The sequence below is a fragment of the Chelonia mydas genome, chromosome 22 (genome assembly GCF_015237465.2).
Source record: "Chelonia mydas isolate rCheMyd1 chromosome 22, rCheMyd1.pri.v2, whole genome shotgun sequence".
Lineage (NCBI taxonomy): Eukaryota > Metazoa > Chordata > Testudines > Cheloniidae > Chelonia > Chelonia mydas.
In genome coordinates this window covers 6,537,009-6,557,579 of record NC_051262.2, presented here as the reverse complement: position 1 = coordinate 6,557,579, position 20,571 = coordinate 6,537,009, and the positions used below count along the sequence as shown (strand labels likewise).

The 20,571-nt window shown below is 43.5% G+C and overlaps 2 protein-coding genes across 5 annotated transcripts in view; both read right to left on the bottom strand.

The window, feature by feature from the left end:
- Positions 1-374: 374 nt before the first annotated feature.
- Positions 375-19,578, bottom strand: LOC102930164 (transmembrane protein 45B). The gene is made up of 7 exons (XM_043534166.1): positions 19,512-19,578; positions 17,415-17,522; positions 5,163-5,375; positions 4,558-4,770; positions 3,149-3,333; positions 1,784-1,929; positions 375-1,144 (listed from the first exon to the last, which is right to left on the bottom strand). Exons 3-7 carry the CDS (start codon positions 5,344-5,346, stop codon positions 1,015-1,017), a joined length of 858 nt encoding a protein of 285 aa, XP_043390101.1. The 5' UTR covers positions 5,347-5,375; positions 17,415-17,522; positions 19,512-19,578; the 3' UTR covers positions 375-1,014.
- LOC102947707 (transmembrane protein 45B) overlaps positions 19,087-20,571 on the bottom strand; it is a 28,334-nt gene continuing 26,849 nt past the window's right edge. For all 4 annotated transcript variants that reach the window (XM_007068591.4, XM_043534165.1, XM_043534164.1 and 1 more), the window contains one exon: positions 19,087-20,121. In XM_007068591.4, the coding sequence (XP_007068653.3) occupies positions 20,004-20,121 (118 nt within the window). In that variant the 3' untranslated portion in view covers positions 19,087-20,003. The remainder of the gene's footprint in view (positions 20,122-20,571) is intronic.

The window sequence follows — 20,571 nt, the reverse complement described above, 5'->3', positions numbered from 1 at the left end:
CTTGGTTCATTTTCTCTTCTCTCTGTTCCCACTCCAAAGCGTATAGAATCATGGAAAGCAGAGGCAGAAAAGGCCTATCTAGCCCCAGCGAATCTAGTTCATGCACCCGAGCTTGTGCAGGAATGAGCCCTGTAGGAAAATTTTCAGTGATTCCTCCTTCTTTTTTGAATTAAACCTCCGTCACTTCCTTTAGGAGACTATTCCATAGCAAGAGCTCCCAGCCTGGAAATTTCCCCAGATATTTAGAGTGTCAGGGGGTGGAGAGGAGTGCTGAGCTAAATTTCAGAAATGTTTAGGATGGGAAAAAAAATTAATACAAGTTTTTTTCCTTTTTGGTGCATTAGCTCAAGGTGTGTGTAAACATGCCTTTTTAAAATACTATTTTTATTTGTAGACACATGTACTTGAAAATTATATAATTAAATTATACTGTACACAAAAAACAATGAAATATATCATATTAACACACAAAAGAGAATGATGACCTTCCTGTATATCTCCCAGTACTCTAGCTGTAATCCAGGGGTTTTGGTCAAACCCATTTCAGGGTAGTTCATGAAATGCCAGTCTAGGGTTTCGAACTCTACAGTTCAATGCTAAATCTCAATTCGATTTGGAAACTGGATTAGCTGAAGGAGGTGCAAATAGCTTAGCCAACCACGTAGATATGAGATTCCAAATGCCAACTTGCTCATGCAGTGTAGTCATAACATTAGAATGTCTACACCCAATATCTATAGTATTATTTTAAAAAATAACTTAAAAAGGAAAAAAAAGTTAGCACACTTTTCAGCTCTAAAGGGCATCTGCAGGGATGAGGGGGTGGGGAGAGAAAATTCTTACACCTTAGTTCTGTACCTATTGCATAATGGGACATTGTGCACACTTTCCTCCCACCTTAGATACCCCATTGTAAAGTCTCAACTTTATTTAAAATGGCAAATAAAAATCTCATCTTAAGTGCTTTAAACAAGGTGGACAATCCTCAGGAAAGCAGAGAAGTCAACCAAGTCCTCACTTTTCATCCAACCCATCCTCTGGGAGAAGGACAGGTTCAGGGCTTTGGTTGGTTTTCCGTAAACAAAACCCACAGTCGAGTTCGACATCGATATTTCCAAAGTTTGCCTGACATGCCTTTCTGTACCTGCATTAAAAAAAAAGAAAAGAAAATAAAAATATTAATGTGCACACTGGCCTGATGATGAAACACTGATCTAATTAGTAACTGATTTGTGTAAAGTCACTAGGCTTTTTGTTATCTTTGTTACATTAAAAACTGTTCAACTCTTTGTAACATGGGATCCTTCACCATCATTTCTCCCATAAGAACATTTAATTTAGGCATATGCTTTTAGTCTGGTTATGTTAACCTGGTATATTCAGCTAGTCAGACTGTTTGTTCCCTAAAAGCCCACTGCTACCAGTGTCAACAATGAGAGAATCAATTAACTATTTTCAAGCAACAACAATAATTAAGTTATTATGGAAGCACCCACCATAAAAACAGGTTGTTACCCATCAAACAGCAGCAGCTTTAGGTGCTTATTTGTTCTGATTCTCTCCTGCACTTGATACACACATGTCACTCCCATTGGTACTAATCTGAATTCTGTGCACACAGTGAAATGTGAACAGGTTCATCAGCATAACACTGCAGTGCTATTAAAGTAGTTCTAATTATTGCACAAACTATCAGCCACTGACAAATAATGACTAGTTACTGTAAAGTAGACACAAATTGTTGTCTAGTCCTGGCATGCCACTGCCCCGCCCCACCACGTACCAAGAAGAAAAAACAGAGTTGGCTGCTGTGACGAGAAGAGCAGCTGCGTAATGCCAGAAGAAGCACATGGTGAGGAATTTGAAGTTTCCATGGTCAGTCTGGTCCCAGCCTGGCCCTCCCCGCGGTGGGGACAGCACAAACCCAATCTGGTTAGAAGAAGAAAAGATGAACCATTCTACAGAGAAAGACAGGTATCAGCCCCTCTAGCACATCTCGGTTATTATGGCAACATCTACCCATTGACTAGAAGCAGAATGCTCTTGGCTCACTATCAAACCACTGCCCGCACCAGTTCTCCCTGCTTGCAACAACCTCTTGGCTTGACAAACTTTTTTAAACAGGGGGATTTGTTAATGTTACATCAGTCTCTATTAACTCTTTAGATGCCAGGAATGAATACGCTCACCTTTACAATTCTGACGAGAAGGACTGACACGGGGCAACCCTCAATCTCCCCTCCCCTTCCCTCCCCTCCCCCAAACCCTTCTCCTGAGCACTAGAATTTGTCTAGTCCACGGTGCTGTACACAAGAAGATTAGAGAGGTTTCCTAGACAAGAAATATTATATAGAGTGGTTAAAACAAAGGCTTTGGAGTCAGACAACATGATTCTGTGTTTGACCTCATTAGCAAAGCCTCACAACACTGTTTTAAAGGCAGGTGGATGCTACGACCATGAGGGGGGAACACCCAATTCAAGATTTTGTAATACTTGCAGTGGTCAATATTGCATATATACTCAAGTCTCCATATAGTAGCTGCAGTGCAAGAGAAGAGCATAAAACCTATGGCTTATGTGGTGAAATATTCAGGCCAATCTACAGAATCCAGAGATTGAATCCTTTTGACAATGACTTAAAATGCCTTAAAGAATTTATTGGTCTTACCATGTCCTTTCCCCACAAAGCGAAACTGTACTACAAGAGCTGCTAAGCAATACAAACACAGATGGACATTCCCTCCCAAAGTAGGAACTAAGTGATTTGAAGACCCAATGGGCAAAATTCACCCCTGGAGTAAATCCACTGAAGGTAATAGAGAATTTGGCCCAATGTGTCGTTACCAAATATTATCTGGAAGAATGAACAGCTATATAGTTACATGGTATTTACTAAGAAACACCCAACAAGATCACCAGTAATTAAAGGATACTAACCATTGGTCTATAATGAGTAATGTTAGCTCTTTGGGGCTGTCTTTTTGTTCTGTGTTGGTACAGCACCTAACAAAATGGGGTCCTGCTCCATGACAGAGGCTCCTAGGTGCCATCACAAAACAAACAATAACATCACTGCCTTCTCTCCTTTCCCTGTCCCCTCCAAACCTAAAGTTCAGCTGAAAGTATCAGATCAGAACAACAACTGACCTGCCAGAACCAGGATCCCTGGAGAATAAAAAAACTGGTTCTGAAGAACTCCAGGATGGCGTGATCCCGCAGGAACACTTCCATCAGGGCACAAAGGGCTCCGCCAAATATAGCTATGAGCAGCAAGGAGTGGAGGTGCTGATCCAGAGCAGTATTACTGTAGTCATGGAAACAGAACAGGAAACCTGCCAAAAATCAAACCACATTACATAATAATTAAATTGTATCAAGACAGTGAGTGAAGAGGATCATCAGTGACCATAGGAAGCGTGGGTTGCATTTAATGCAATAGATAGATACATTTTTTTCTGCTTTATGCATATGCAACTACCTGCCCATTAGGCAAAGATGGATATTTGAATTTTATGGGACAAATCAGGTGAGAGCTCCCCACTCTGATAATCTTCAATCATGGGGAGCGGCAAGGAGGACAAAACATTATACCCCATAGCACCAAGCTTAAAAAATTGCACCCCAAGACTATGTGCTTCCTCCAGCAAGGCAGAGCTTAAAGCTTCTTTTGCCCTAGTCTATAGTGTCTGCCCGATAGGGCATCAGATGGGTGTGTCTGCAGTACCCACTCCCTGTCCAAAACAGGAAGCAGCAATAAGAGTCAGTCCAAGTCTCGGAGCAGAACAATGAGCTTTATACTGAAATGTCTTCCCTGCCAAGGATCAACCCAAGGAAAAGAAGCTCCATTTCGGTCACTGCACACCACCATAAGTCACCACGAGAAGGATCAGGTCCTAACACACAACCAACCTCCTCCCCCATAATCACACAGGACCATGGGAGAGGGGAAGGAGCTTCCTCTCCCTAAACCACCACTGCCATCTAGTGGCTGTAAAATATGCATAGCCTCCAAATATCCAACTCATCACTGCAGGCAGGGCCCTATGCACGCCTGTTCCCCATGCCTCCAAAGCTGGTTCTGCCTTTCTGGTTATTAGAGCAAAGTTTGGTTCCCCTCTTTAGTGGTCACGTAGTGGACATCTACAATTGCTATGGCTGCCTTTGTTGTCTGCACAATATGGCTGAGTTGGGATGTTGCACCACCAAAAACAAAGGGCCTTGGGACTGTTTCATTGCCCTGCTGGACGCGTGTAATTAGAACCAGGAAAAATGCTCACAACAACAAGAACAGAAAACCTCACAGAACTTGCCAGGATTCATTGCAGGTTCAAACCTTGGGCCACGTGCATTGAGAGCTTCAATTGAGGCTCTGAGACTTTTCACATGAACCTTGGCACCAGCCACGGTTTCATATCCAATCCCATCAAAATGTGATCCAGTGACTCATAAAGCAGTTTATTAGATCTCCAGCTATGTTCTCTCAACCAAGTTTCTGTCATTTGAAAAGTTCAAGTCAGCCAAATAGTTCAGCCCTTTTGTCATTACTTACTACTCACCTTCAGTAAACATAGCCACAGACAGCAAGAGGCGATCCAGTCCCAGAGACAGCTTGAGCGGGGAATAGGAGAGAACATCCACAATGCCCGAGAGGCCATAAAAGAGGTACATGGTCGTGTACTGCCAATTAGTCAGATTCTCCCAGCTGTGGGTCTCTCCACTGTAGAGACCCATATGGGGGCCGTCGGGGATGAACTGCTCAGCCAGCATCCCTAGACAGCAGAGGCAAATACAGATGATGTTTTTTTCCTTCTAAATGAGGATAGGATGCAGAATATCATCCAGGCTGGAGAGAATGAGAAGTCCCAATGGAGTTTGTTTAGGATCATCCATTGGAGACACTTCCTGGTATGCAATTCATAAAGCATGCTTGTAGGGTGGTGTAGGGTTTGCCTGGTTGTTTTTGAGGATGCTGTAAGACTTCTATATAAAATGCTAAAATGAAGGCCACTAAGGCATCTGAAAACAGAATCATCCATTTTCTGCCCCGGGGCAAGTCCACAGAATCTCTGATGAGAGAATACTTGCAGCATGGGAATGGCAGGTTTTTCATGGGCCATTGGGCTACTGGGGAAAGTAGTAGTGACTAATAGTCCATCCTTACCTGCTACAGCAAGGAAAGCTTTGGCTGCCCCTTCGAGGATATCCAGTTTTTGGATCCAGCGGCTTGCCTGACTGTCTGCATTCAGCGTCCGGCTCAAGTATTTTAGTGGGTATTTCACAGACCACCCGAGCCCAAAGACCAGGAAGAAAGTGCCCCTAAGGGCATTGCCTTTGAAGCTTGACATCACTGAGCCAACTTGCTGGATACCTGGGCCTGAAAGGATAAAAAACAATGTTCAAAGTCACCCTGTCATTGATCACCCTGACAACAGGATGACTCAGAGGAGCCTTGCCTCTCTAGATGCAGTGTCCTGGAGTCTGCAATGTTGTCACACCAAGGCACTTGGCTTCCTGTGAAATCCCAATGCACATCTCTGTCCTTATAACAGAGTGGTAATCAACAGTGATTAGAAAAGAAAGACAGAAAGAGCCACGATACCACTGGAGGAGAAGGGGGAAGGATTTGCATAATAAATAGATTGCCCGTGGCAGGGGCTTTTTAATGCTATGGGAAATCATAGAATCATAGTACTGGAAGGGACCTCAAGAGGTCATCTAATCCAGTCCCCTGCACTCGTGGCAGGACTAATTATTTAGACCATTCTCTTGATAATATTTACAGAAAAGCAGGGCAGCCAGATGCTTTTTAAATGGGAAGGAAGCAAAGTTATTGCTGGCAAAAAGCAAGTAGGTAAGATTTTTAGGAACATTAACTCCCTTCAAGCAAAGTAATTAATAGGGTGCGAGTCCAGCCAGCCAGGTTGGATGTGATTTCTTAATCGCTCCAGAGAACTTTGGCTTCATTAAAACTTGAATACTGAACAACCGAGATAAACAAATGAGATTCCTATAAAGTTAAGGTGACCAGACATCCCAGGTTTTGGGGAACAGCCTAGAATCCCACGTACAAAAATGCAAGGATCACAGAGCACATATGGAAAATGTAACAATGACTACATTGGCACGTCCATGCATGATTCTCACATCATGCACATTCCATGCATGATTCTCACATCATGCACGTGAGATGCATTGACACCAGACTTAGAGATTGAATCTTCAGAAACAAGGAGACAGTTAATGTCTGAGGGCATTGTTTTCTGTGTTGGACTCACAGAGCAAGGCCAGAGGTGGGAACCGGTTGACATAAAACAAAACAAACAAAAATCAAAACAGAAGAAGTTGAGATCCAATGAGCATTTCTGGCCATGCTCTGAGAAACTGTACACTTTGAGGAATATTAACAGGCACTCAAGATCTAGCAAGAGGTCCAAGAAACTAGTGCAGCGAGCACAGGAATGCACAAGGAGTTATCATTCAAATGCTTGCTACAATTCTCATGCTGTGCTTTAAATAAATATTCTCTTGGGACAGTCTCATTTCCTCTTAGTACCCTCCTGCTACTTAAACCTTCCTTTTGCCTTTTTGTACCCTTCCATTCTTCTTCATGCATTCTCCTGTGTCATTCTTGCACTGGGAAACACGTCCCCTTTCGTGCCACACAAACCTTCCTCTCTTTCATCAGATCTTTATCACTCTCCTTCCACTAAGACTAATAATAACCCACCAAAAAGAGAGACAGACACTGTACTCCGATGATATTGAAACTTTCCTGTTTATATCATATGTTAGTGTCCAGTTTATACTGTGAACCCCTTGGGGCAGTGATTATCCTTATGGAACGTTTGTAGAGTCCTGAGCACATGGGCTGTCAGAATCTAGATCAACACCACCTTGGCACGTTTTCTAAGTCCTCCCATGCTCGGAGTAGTTAGGTGTGCAATTCAAAATTAGGATAGGGTGTGGTATGGACAGGTACCGGAGATTAGGGATGAGGACGGCTTTACAAAACCTCAAAAGGTTGGGTTTGTATTTTGCAAAACCCAAGTCAGGACAGATTGGCTGTGGCCTCATTTTCTCCAAGTGGAGTTTGTTAAAATAAGTGATTCTGGTTTTGGATCATCTTTACGCCTATATGCTCATATAAAAGCATTATCCTTTATGCCACCAGGGCCTACCTTTCATTCTTTCTTAGAACACCTATGTACAATGAGTTATGATGGGTCTCAGTTTAAAAGTAACACCTAAAAAAGTCCCCATTGACATGGCACAGGAACACCCATATATTTCTCATCATGGACAGAGGTTAATAGTAGGGTATCTTGGAAATCAATACTAGAACTAATTGTATTCTGTGGTCCAGCTGGCATAAATGGTCATAGCTCCCTTGACGCAAATGGAGCTGTGTTAATTTATGCCTGTTGATGATCTAGCCCGGTAGACATATTTATCAGTAACTTGGCATATGGAGTGAATGGGGAGGTAGCAAAAGCTGCTGTGAAATATTTAGATTCGAGAAGGATTGTGAAGAATGACAAAATGAATTTAAAAACCTTAATGGGCAGCCAGAATGGCAAAATAAAATGTAAAATAGTAAGTGTGAATTAATGGACACAGAAAGGAATGTTTTAAGCTACTCAGAGTAGTCGGTCTGAATGAGATTCTCTCGCATGCAGAGAATTGCGGTGTTATTGAAGATGGCCACGTCTTTTAACAACTCTGTGCACTGAGCAATCTATGTATTGCCATAAGTGAACAAGATGCTTTGCAGAGTAATAGGAAGACAACGTCTCCATCTCAAAGAGCTTACATTCCAAATTAGACAGATAATTATAGACAATGGGTCAGGAGTGTGGGGAAGGGGAAAACACCTGGAGAGGGGAGGAGAAAAAAAGAGACAATCAGTGCCAAGAGAAGACTGTATTTTCATTCTTGCAGGACATGTACACTGTAGGTGTTTGTTTTGCATTTGCTGTTTCCCCAATATAATTAGGGGTCAGAGAGGAAATGGATTGCACCTGAGGGGAGATAAGTGGCAGAAGCTAAGACAAAGGAAGTGACTTTTAGAGAGGGATCTGAAAGCAGAGAGTCTATTAAACACAATGTGTGTCATATGTAAAATTATATGTAAGCTCTTTGGGGGCAGGAACTACAGTCTTATTTGTTCATTAACACACTTAGCATAATTTTAGGTACTGTACCTATAATAAATACAACCTTTTCTGGACTCTGAACTCACCATTTTGACAGATAATAGTTTAGAGGCACCCCAGTTGGAAAGACAGGTTCTTTTTTTTTTTTTTTTAAATAAGAAGAATTATGGTTAGCACAGAGGTCAGACACTTTCAAATTACTAAAAACAAATAAACACAGTATCTTTCAACCAGCCCCATGGCACTAACTGTGAAACCTACTTCATCACATCTCCTGCTTTATCAGCTGTGTAATTTAGATATAGATCCATGGGGAAAATGGACTAAATTATAAGCAAGTTGTAGTTTAGAAACAAACCCAGATCAGCTGCAAAGAATCAAAAACTTGGCTCATATTTTACAGTGAACTAATCTGCATTCCAATAGACTGGGAATATGGCTTTGATCAGAAGGTATCGTTATCTGAGTTTCCCTTCTCTCTGTTCTGGCAGACTGCAATGCTTTTGAGATTTTGAGGTCACTTGCCTGATAGTCATATAAGACACCTGCATTATCGCCCTAAAGAGTGTTTCATCGTTGCATTGACTGCTGTGTTCAGTCTCCCCGTGTTCTGTTTTTCAGCTCTTCAGCTCCAAACCCTGCTCTCTTTTATATGCCTTCTCCCCTATCTCAAATACCCCAGGACCTGTTCACCTAACAGAGATGGGTTCAGCTTATTGCTTACTTGTAACAGGGCACTGGTGCAACAGTCTGTGCAGAGAAATGTGCTTTGTTGCATTTTAAGTTAATCAGGGCTTTACAACCTCTTCCCCCAATGGGGAAGATAGGTGCCTGTGTGGGAGGAGAAGCGATAGACGGGACAATACGAACAGCAGTTATTTCTAGAGAGGAGTTTGGACCAATGCCCTTAGATCTGAGCAGCCCTTAACTTCATCTGTGGAAGGGGCCTGAAATACTGACAGTGTCTTGGAACCTGCCCAGCTGTGTTGATAAATACCAGCCTAAGCCACAAAGCCCTTTGGCCAAGCTCTAGAGCTCAAGTGGGCCCATTTAGTTATGAACATTCACAGGGCATTGCAAATCCCTTTCCAATTTGGCAAGGTTCACATCCCCTTTCCCAAGAACAGGGTTTCATTTGCATGGGAGGAGGGGACACGGCTGTTATCCCTGCGGATAGCTGAATGTGCACGTACCCATGACTACTGGGGCCACAAGTGCCTGCTCTCTGCTCAGAAGGATTCCAGTCAGCCCATCAGGGGATGCGGCAATGTGAATTTTTGGTGACCAATCACAGCACTTGTAATGAGAACCGCCATGGTAAATAATTCACATACATTCATAAAAAAAAACCAAACAATCAGAGCCTGCTTGCGGATAATTTGCCAAGAGGAGAAAGAGCTCCTCAGCTGGCTGACTGCCACGCACACACACCTGGAAGCATCTGCTTTCTGGATGTTGAGCTGCTGGCTGACCTCGCCCAGTGGTTAGGATGGTGGAGGGGATCCCTGAGGAAGGAGGGACCTTCAGCTCAGCATAGCCCTCCAACATCCTCCAAAAACCAATCGCTGGAAGATCCTTTTCACTAGAGATCACTAAGTTTAAAAGCCAGGCAGTCCTCAAAAGCTGACTCTTTTGGGAGGGGTGGGGGGAGGAGAGGTTAACCATGGGAACTCGAAAAGATCTCCCGAGCATCTCTTCATCCCAACAGCGTGAAACGTATTCCCAGCTTGTTCCCCCTTGCATCTAGATCACCCTTCCTTCCAGCTCCCTAGACCTTAGAAAACTCAGAAAGCCAGGTTCACACACAGACCATTCAGCATCTCCCAATGGGAGGGAGGAGGAGGAATTTACCTGTGCTGTCTGCACTGCCTGCTTCTTTCCTGCTGCAGAGGTGAGGTGCACCTGTTCCCACTCACACTCCAGATGTGAGCAGCAGCAGCGGTAAGGAGAAGTGAGATGGAAGTCCCAGATAAGGGGAGGAGTAGAGCAGGGAGGTGACTCTCCATCCGGATGCTCCACCCTAAACATCTTCAAACCAGACCAGAAAAGGTCTGAGTCAACCAGTTTTCACAATGATTGACACCCGTTTGCTGCTGTATTTCCCAAGGAAAATTAACGTTCTTCTAGCATTTCACCATAAAATTAAAAAACAAACAAACCCAACACTAAATTTTTGTTCTTGTGATAACCTGGCTTACTCAGGTTACATCATGTTCAGGTTTTGATGACTGAAGATAGCCTGGTCAGTATTCTGACTAGTCAAGTTTGTTGCAGTTCAAAGGGATGGGAGAACTCAGTAGCCTTACAAGTTGGAAGCTCGCAAAACTTTTCGGGCCTGAATTCTCAGTTACATTAATGCCCCATCACATGGCTTTGACAGTGTGAAGCAGGTGTAACTGCCAGAAGGGTGCAAGGGGGTGGGGGTAGGAGTTAATATAACTGAGAATTCAGGCCATGGGTTTCATAAGTTGAAGCAGAGAACTTGTGAAATCTCCCTCCGTCATAAACAAAACACTCATTCATTTCTATGAAGATTCAATTATAAAGTCCTCTTAATCTATCTATAAGCACTCACTTCTTTCATCTAACATTCCGCCACTAACCCTCCACTGAGCAGCTGCTCGGTATCATCATACCCACATTAAACAAAAGATGACAAGTTAATATAGCTACTTAAACAATTGCAAAGGTCTCATGAGTGTAACATCACAAGTAAATACAAAGTGCTCCTTTAAGCTCCTTTCTGACCCCTCAAAGTCTTTATGGGCTGCATATAGAAAAGGTTGTGAGCTCCTCAGGGCAAGAACCTGGTCTTATTTTCTACTTACAGAGCATCATACCCCTCTATGGTGTTTTAATACAAAGCAGCGTGGTAATATGCTTCTCATGCTTTTGTTTAGGACCAAAAGTAAGATCTAACCGGAGACGAGGAGGCTTACAAACGAGCTGGCTGCTGAAGCGTACTGCACCTGCGTGCCATGTATTAGTACATTTTTCAATGCAATCCAAGTACGGACGGCCAGGGAAGCCTCCCACCCAATGTAAAATACCCAAAGCAATACTTCACTACTAACACTAGGCCATCTCCTACCAATGGCCTAGCCTGTAGCTATCACCTCAGATAGCTTTGGAACGAGAGCAGTAAGTCTCAGGTTCTAAGGAAGCACCTTCCTCTCCCAAGTGCTGGTTCCATTATTAGTGGTCTGTGTTTACCACAGGTGCCTATTCTCACTGGGGTGCGGGTGGTGGTGGCAGACAAAGGTGAGGGTAACATCACAGAAGTTGGTCCAATAGAAGATGTTACCTCACCCATCTTATCCCTCTAGTATCCTGGGTCTCACATGGCTACACCACCACTGCAAACCACGACGGTGAGGATAGCCCAGGAAGCGATAGTCTCGGACACTTCGCCGCCGCACCAACGTACAGGGACACTAGCGCTGTCAGCACCCAAGTTGCTAAGCAACACAGCTGGGAGATGGAAAGCATTCACTTCTGCTTTCGTGACAGTTGACAGGCACTAGCATCAGCGGAGGCCATCCGGGACTAGTCAAGGAAATCCAGTTGGCGAGGCTGGAAGGGGTGCGAGTGGAGGGCTGGGAAGGAGAGACTTGGAGCTGTCAAGCTGGGTGGAGAGGACAGCAAACACCACTGAAGCAACTATCCTACCCAAGAGGAAAGGCGGAAGCGGTGGCAGGTGCCTCAGGCAAACAGCAGCAGTGGGAAGCGGCCTCGCAAAGACTGGAGCTCCACATCTTCCAGTCTCTCTCTACTCCCAGATGTGAGGAAAAGACGTGAGGGGGACATTTCCGGCCACAATGAATTCTCTGCACAAGGGAGGCCGGCCAGCTCTTTTAGCCTGAACTGGAGAGAAACCCAGCATGGCAGAGTGAGGCAGGTGAAAACAAGGGAGGATTTAACAAGAAGCCTGAAAGAAAAAGAACCCCATCCCTCACCCCTGCACGTGGTTTCACCCAGGCTTAGCCTTTAAGACCCTGAGAGAGAGCTGGCCTGGCATCCCCAGCGCAGAGAAAATACAACAGAGAGACTCGGGTGTGGAGAGGGATCCTCTCTCAGCCCTGCTGTTTGGCACCAGAGGCCTGCCAGTTTTACCTCAGAGGTGCCTCAACCTCCCTCGGGGCCTGAACACCACAAAGAGAAGCTGCCCATTACCACCGATCAACGTCGCTATCGGTGACACCGGGCCAGGTACGGTACTATTGGTGGTGGCAGCGAGACTGCCTGGGGAGAGCTCTATTCCTATCCCCGCCTTACGCTTCTTGAGTGACACTCAGCAAGTCACAGCCTCCCTGGGCCTCAATTCTATAGATAATATAACCTAGCTCTTACACAGCGCTTTTCCAGCAGCGATCTCAAAGCATTTTTACAAAGGAAGGTCACGATGAATGGACTCAGATTCCAAGGCCAGAGGGGACCACTCTGATCATCTGGTCTAACCTCCTGTACAACACAGGCCGGAGAACTGCCCCAGAATAATTTCTAGAGCAGAGCTTTTTGGGAAAAAAAAACAAAACAACAAACCAATCTTGACTGGAAAATTGCCAGTGATGGAGAATCCCTTATGGCCCTTGATAGGTTGCCCCAGTGCTGAATTGCCCTCACTGTTAAAAAAATTTATGCCTTATTTCCAGCCTGAATTTGTCTAGCTTTAACTTCCAGCCAGTGATATACATTTCTCTGCTAAATTGAAGAGCCAGGACTATAACCCAGGTCTCTCCTGAGTCCCGGTCCTGTCTCGCACTTCCTTAGTGCCTTCCAGCTGCCAATCTCATGCCCATTTAAAAAAAAATTAAATTAATTAAGCCTCAACCTCCCCTCCCTGGAAAGCAGGTGGGACCTAAGCCCATTTCACGGGTGGTAAAATTGAGGTTGAGCCACTATTAGGGAAGTGTAAGTGGAAGGCTTAACAGCTGGAAGGAAAGGAGATGCAATAAGCAGGAGCCAGCTGCCAAATTGACACTTTCAGGCTTAAGGGGCTTTTCTCTGCCAAATGGAAACGGCCAGTGATGAGCAAAACATGCTAGGATAGGTTTCCGTAAAAGGGTGACTCTACAATAGTGTGTTTCAATCAGCTGTAAAGACAGGAAGTGGGAAAGGGACCTGACTAAAGGACTTTCCCAGGTTGGGGCAAGGCATAGGAAATAGCTCCATTTTTTAAAAAACAAAAAGGATGTTTTTATAATAAAAACCAAAAAGTGAAGTTCTGACAACAGCTTGGTAACATGAGGTGGACAATACCGCCACTATATTGCACCTGGAGATATTAATGCACATGTCCCTGGTCCTAGACTGGTCAGTAACAGAACTGGGAATTGAGAAGCCAGAGGCTGAAATCACCACTGGTGTGAGCGGCCGCACGTCCACTGAAATTTTATGCCGAGCTCAATTCTCCTCCCCAGCCTACCCTTGTGAGATGACCATACTTGAAGTTAATGAAAAAAAATTGCGATCGCGTTTGCCTACTTCCTTCACAGGGGAATGGGGAGGCTGATTTAATTAAAGGTTTAATTAAAGGTTAATTAAATGGCTTGAGTTCTGGAGATGGAAGGATGCTAGGGAAGTGTGAATTATTATTGCTCACACAGGCCTGTCAAACAGGCAATATAATCGGTGAAACAAGTGGTATAAGCGTGGGCAGGACTTGTTCAGCTTCCTACACTTTGATTTCAATCTTGCATAAAAGAGGCAGTGAAGGCAGGTGGTGGTGGATCCTATCTTTAGTTGAGGACATGAAATGAGTCCTGCATGGACTTTCTGTAGTAATATTAGACTTGCTGCAGTATTGTCTTCAGGTGGAGCAACAACAGGTTTCCAACTTAATTGCCTTATTTTTTTTTTTTTTGGTTAATACTGTTAAGATTAAGAAAGTGAGTCAGACTTAATGTTACTGATATTATCTTAAGATGATCAACAACATCCTCCTACCCGATATTATCAGATTACTCATGTCCGCAACAGGCACCCGTAGTAGCAACACGAGCCACTGCTCTGGAATGTGATCTTACAGCAACTCCAAAGTACGTCTACAGGAGTCTAAAGTGGGGAGCGGGGAAAGGATATTATCACATGTATTAAAGTCTGTGTCTGCCTTCTCTGGAAGGATAAATTAGCTACATAGATGTTCCCATCAGAGAAGGAAATCAGGCCATGTATACACTACAAAATTATGCCAACTTAATTTATGTTGGCATACAGCGACCGCCGTTATTAAATCACTTGTGCGTGAGCACACTTGGCTCCTGCGTCGGCCATGCGTGTCCTCACCAGGAGCTCTTGTATCGATTGTATTGTCAGTGTGGGGGCATTCGGGGGCAGCTCCTGAAAGCCAGTAACAGTCAATTTAAACAACACAGTGTTTACACTGATACTGCATCAACCTAATAACTTTGATTGTGACTCTACGCCACTTGGGAAGGTGGGGTCACTAAATCAGCATAGAGAGGCACTTATGTCAGCAGGAGCCAAATTTAAGTGAAGACACTTCCACAGCTAGTTCGACACAAGGCAGCTCACGTCAACTTAACCGTGCAGTGTAGACCAGGCCTCAGAAATAAGAAAGCAGACATAAAGTGTGGCTAATGTGGGTTTGTGTCTTAGTATATTTTAAATCAACCGTAAACAAATAAGAAGAGGAGTACTTGTGCCACCTTAGAGACTAACCAATTTATTTGTACAGTATGCATCCGATGAAGTGAGCTGTAGCTCACAAAAGCTTATGCTCAGATAAATTGGTTAGTCTCTAAGGTGCCACAAGTACTCCTTTTCTTTTTGCGAATACAGACTAACACGGCTGTTACTCTGAAATCCGTAAACAAATAGTTGAGCATAAGATTTCAAAGTAAGTGGCTGATGTTAGCATTTAAACTGTGGAAACCAGTTAGTTCACTATTTACTTTAGTCATGTTTTGGGAATGGTATAAACAATGCAGGCTGGATGAAGTTGTTTTGATTTGCACTGTATTAGTTCCTTTCTGCAATAGCAGACCTGTGGCAGGGGAAACACCTGTAGGAATGCCTCTCCTTGGCTTTTGACCAATATCAGCTTCTGAGGTCCTGGATGTGATTAGGGAGATTAAGGTTCTGGATTGCGATTTGGATCCATGTTTTGGAGAGGTTTATCATTGAGAGACTGACCATCAAACATTGCCTTATCAAAGGGGAGATTAACAGCATGAACAATCAGACTCATGCTCCGGGAAACATCTCTTAATGTGGACAGTTTTACTAGGGATCTCCTTGTCTTTAATCTTACCTTTTTTGGGGAAGACTGAGAAGGCTGTAGTGATGTCAGGTCTGCTTCATTTGGAGTCCTCAGATTTCCTTGATCCTCTACAGTCCAGAATTGGACCTGTATGTAGTACAGTCCAGAATTGGACCTGTATGTAGTACAGTCCAGAATTGGACCTGCACAAGTCAGTGCTTGATTATCGTCTGACAGAGATCAAAATGTCTGTGCTGGTTTCTTCAGGCCCATTAGCTGCCTTTCACAATGACAACATGTCTTCAGGGGCAAGTGGAGTCTCTCTGCAGGCTAGGCTAGATGGAGTCCAGTGAGTGGTGTTGTTTTTTCCTAAAACTTCCCATCAAGAGGAAAGTGCTACACCCCTCCCCCCATTTCCAGTTTACACTAAGACTAGGGAAAATTGTGAGACAGATGGTTCGGGCTTGAGTGCTATTGTGATTGCTGCCAACTTGGCCAAAACACCAGGGACTGAACCAGAGGTAAAAACATGAGCTGCTACAAATTGAATAAAGAGCTAAGCCTCTACCTTTCCGCAGACTGGGCAGAGTGGGATCTGTAACATGCTTACCAGTGAGGTACACTATTGTATGCTAGGACATTCATCTCTACGTCTCCAGGTCATTGGATTCATGCAATGTGGTGTCACTCAGCTTTGTCAATAATTGTGTAGAGGATGGGGCTTGGAAGAAAGTGATCTGTTAGGAGGCTCAGTCCAGAGAAGACAAAGTTAATTTCAGCAGGCATGGAAATAACAGTTAAAAAAAAAAAAAAAAAAGAGAGAGAGAGAGGGGAAATATTAGCCCCTTTAACTGAGATGGGGTTGGGGCAGGGAGCTCATCTTTTTTAAAAAAACCCTATTGGTTGCATTTTGCAACCACAGGGGTCTGGCTGAATCAGTTAGCTGCTTCTGGATGTCCAGAGAAGGGGGTGGGGGAAAAGAAAAAAGCACCTTTGGCCATTGTTTTGGCTTTTTGTGCTGAGCAGAACTCGAGAGGGTCTTTTCAATATACTAGATTATTTCAAAGTGGGCCCATAGTTGAAATAAAATTTTCCACTCTCCTGGGAAAGTTAGAAATCCCTTTTGAGATGCTGTCTAACAGGCAGTAGATGGGATTGCATATTTTCTTTCTCCCACTGCTAATTCCTCCCTCCCACTCTCCCAGTCACTAGATGTGATGATACTTTGGAAGAAACATGCTTCACAGAGAGAAAACAAATTTATAAGCATTATACTGATGAATCTTAAGACATTTTTAGAACTGGGGAGTCAATGAGGCAGAAGAGAAGTTATTCCAGATGGTAGGAACAGCAGAGGAAAAAGAAGCGCTTTGCTACAATTGTGACCAGATTGTGATAAGGGATAGAAAAAGATGCTGGATGAGAACAGGGAGTGACAGAAAAAGCAATTTATTTGATCGACAGCAGCATGTATGGCCCTGAAGAACTGTAAAAAGACCATTCTCACTTTTTAAGGAGCTCTCACAAAGAGCGGAGTAAATCCAATGAATGTTTCAAAAACCAAGATCAATTTTGATCTTGATCCTATCTTATGAAAATAGAATTCAATCATTTCTTTTGGGAGAGGAGAGATGCAAGGTGATCATCATCTAAATTCTTGAGTCATTTGTGCAATATACACCACCATCTTCTCTTCCAACCTCTGCTGCCACCACATGGTCATTTAATTTTTAAATTTTTTTAAATAAGCAGAAACACTCTGCAGTGTCACCTCAGTTCTACATATTATTCAATTAAGCTTATTTTCACCCCTTTGCAATTTAGGTAATTCATCTTGTCCCCATTTGGATATTGGCTTGCTTATGATTAGAGAAGAAACAAAATTCTGAAAGATGCTCACAGCAAGTTTTGTATCATTGTAAGGGGGAACGAATGATGTAGCTCATTTAGGTAAAACATTCCAGACACATTACTGCAGGGGGAAATGGTTTCTACAAAATGTCTATTGTATAAAATAGTTCAAATCCTTGCAGCTTACAGTTAAGGCTCTTGTCAACTGGATTAATTGGGAGGAGATGCTGTTTCTTGATTCTTTACACATCAATTCATTCATGCTTCTCCTAGTATTCAAGAATGCAAAATAAAGCTGTTCAGTGGAAACAAGAAAAAAATGAGAGAGTAGTAAAGCTAGCATTCAGGTAAAGGTATGTGGTTAGTTTTTGCAACATTGTTAATTAGTAATAAGGTTTCGATTCTAGACTCTTTAGACAGCATTAAAGTCTTCTCACCATACGCACACAAGCTCAATAGGACATTAACATGCAAGCCATGCCTCCCCTGGGTGCATAAACATACATCCACAGATAGATATAATTTGAGCCTATTGTAAAATAAATAAGTGGTTTTTTTAAGCCAGGACAAAAACAAAATCAATTTTCATTCTACTCCTAACAGTTATTAAAACACACTGTAGTCTGTGACGGCAGAGCATCATTCATATCCAAGGATATGAGGATTTGAACTTTGGATGTTTGCAACGCAAATATTTTTTTTAAATTCTCCCTCAGCCTCCCCACAACCAGTGTCAGACCATTTCTACTTGAACTAGGGAGCGGCATTTCCAGCGTCTCTCTGGATCTAATTATCTGGCAAAGGCAGGTTGAAGAAAGCATAGAGCTTGGTCAGCAAGTTCTCTTAATGCCCTTGGCAGACGTTTCTCTTTGTTGTGTCAGAAGGGACCAGACACACAGCAGCTGCTGGTATAGGCAACAACTGAAAGTTCATTACAGTATCCTACTCACAGGGAAAATGACTTTCTGCCTATCCCTATGGCAGCCCAGAAACGGACTCCTCGTTCTCTCAGAGCTAGAGGGAGGCACACAGGTTGGTGACAGAAAAGTCAGATAAGAGAGACAAATGCCCCAATAATAAAATAATGTAAGCCTCAGGGCCTGAAGATTCAGAGGGATGAAACTCTGCTCCCTCTAGAGAAGGGGAAAAACTATCATTATTTACATTAATTATAATGTTGCTTACCCATAATTCCACCCGAGTTTTGTTTCTGTGGTTGGAACTTATGTTTTGTTTTTATAAATAAAAGGTTATTGCTGTATTCATTAAAGGACACAAGCATTGTGCAGTATATGCCTCGGCAGGAGCAGGTGAGCCTGACCTTATGGGTAGTGAACTTGGGTTTTGGCAACAAAACTCAAGTTCAACAAGGAAGTGGGGGCAGAACCCTTTTCCTGGAGACTAGAATCACTATCCCAGCAAGCAGGGACTCTGTCCAAGGCTCTGGTTTTACTCTGAGTTCCCCACCAGGAGATTCTGTGACCTGTAAATTTGCTGAACTGGGTCAGAGCCGACCAACAGCATCACAGAGCTGATTTCCCAGCAATGCCTGAACAGACTCACAGGGACTCACTGCTCAGCAACCCAGCAGACAGCTGCAGAGCAGATTTCACGGCACCCCCACCCACCAGGCTGGCACAAGCAGAGTGGAAATTATGGAACTGGACCAGATAGCTCCATATCTGCAGTGGGACCTGGCTCAGCAGCTCTTTCAGAGGATTATATGGCACCTTAAAAAAAAAACAACAAAAAAAAACCAAAACCCACAACCCCCCCCCCATCCCCAATCAATCATTGCTTGAGATCAGGAATGGGATTTAAGAAGCAGGAGAAAGAGGAACATGTCCCAAAAGCAACGTTCATTGGGCAGGACAGCTAGACTCTAAATCAGCCTGTGCAACACTGGGATGGGACACACATATTTGTCCTATCCAACCTTCAGGAGTATGGTTTACATCTGTCAAAAACCTGAAGTTGCATTCAGATTGCCTCAGACTCTGGGATATCCATTAGGGACCTTGTTATTCCAATCTACTTTACCTGGGAGGCTTTTCATACTCTGGTGATAGGCAGCAGTACAAAACCTGAAGATAGACAGGCCAAAGAGTAAGAAGGTAACGTTTAGTACTTGCTGCGCAATACTCAGATTATAAACTGATGAATTACGGACACCTGGTCAAGTAGGATTTTTATTTCTTATCATTTCAGTCTTTGTAAGGCTTGCCTCAAAAATATAAAAAAAGACTTAAGCTGATAGACGTAGTACAAAATTTCAATAGCGTACAATTGAACAATGACAGTGCACATTCTTTGGCATAGGCCTGTGCTCTTCCTGCTTGGGGTGACCCTTCCGAATCCTTTACTCCACAAGGTGTCACTGGAGTTATTGAAGCCCAGTCTGGAGGTTTCTCCAACTTCGATCATCACAGGTCAGCCCTCCATTCACTCTGAAAATGTACCTGGGAGGTTCTGGTCCATCACTATGGCGGCAGCATAGACCCGAGATCCCATAAGCCAAACTGTCCTGACATTTGAATTTCTGCATTTGATTTTGCCATTAAAGAAATTGCTCAGAAGTAGGATATTTCAGATCCAAAGGGCTTCAGGGAATTTACAGGAGAGCAGAGATCACATCTTGAGTCTGTCCATACTGTTCAGCAGTAAAATTGCAGGATCTTCCTTCTTGATATTCCAATATAAATATTACTCTGATTAAAAAAAAATTGATTCTCATAATCTTTAGGAAATAAGAGACATCAGCCAAGGTGCACCATCGTCATTCCTCATCCGATCCATTTAAGAGGGCAATATGGGAGCTTTTGTCACTTTTCTGCTTCCGAACCTCAAGTCCAATATCTATTTCTCCATTGTTTCTCTTACATCTTTGAATGCAGCTGTAACACACAAACAATGATAGTCATGGTTACGGAAACCACCACCCACCAGTGCTGCTCTGCACGCCACTAATATTAGGGTGGCAGGATTACATACATAGGTAAAATTTGCTTGCATGGGTTGCAGTGGTTTGTGTTATTCTGTGATGTTGAATGATTTCTCTACTCTCCCCTGCATCAGGTTTTTCACGTGCTGTGACCCACGAACCAGGTGCTGAGGAGGAATGAAGGCGAAGCCTGGCTGAGCTGCATGAACAACGGTAAGCAGCAACGCCCCCGCCTTCCCGAATCCATTCCCTGTCAAAAGGGACCCCACCAGTCAGAAGAGACTTTCTGGCACTGAGCCTCACAACTTCCGGAAAGACCCCAGCCTCATGTGTGATGAACTATAATATTAGGCAACATATAGGGAGATGGGGGCTGTATAGGGTGTGTCGCCTCTCTGTAAGA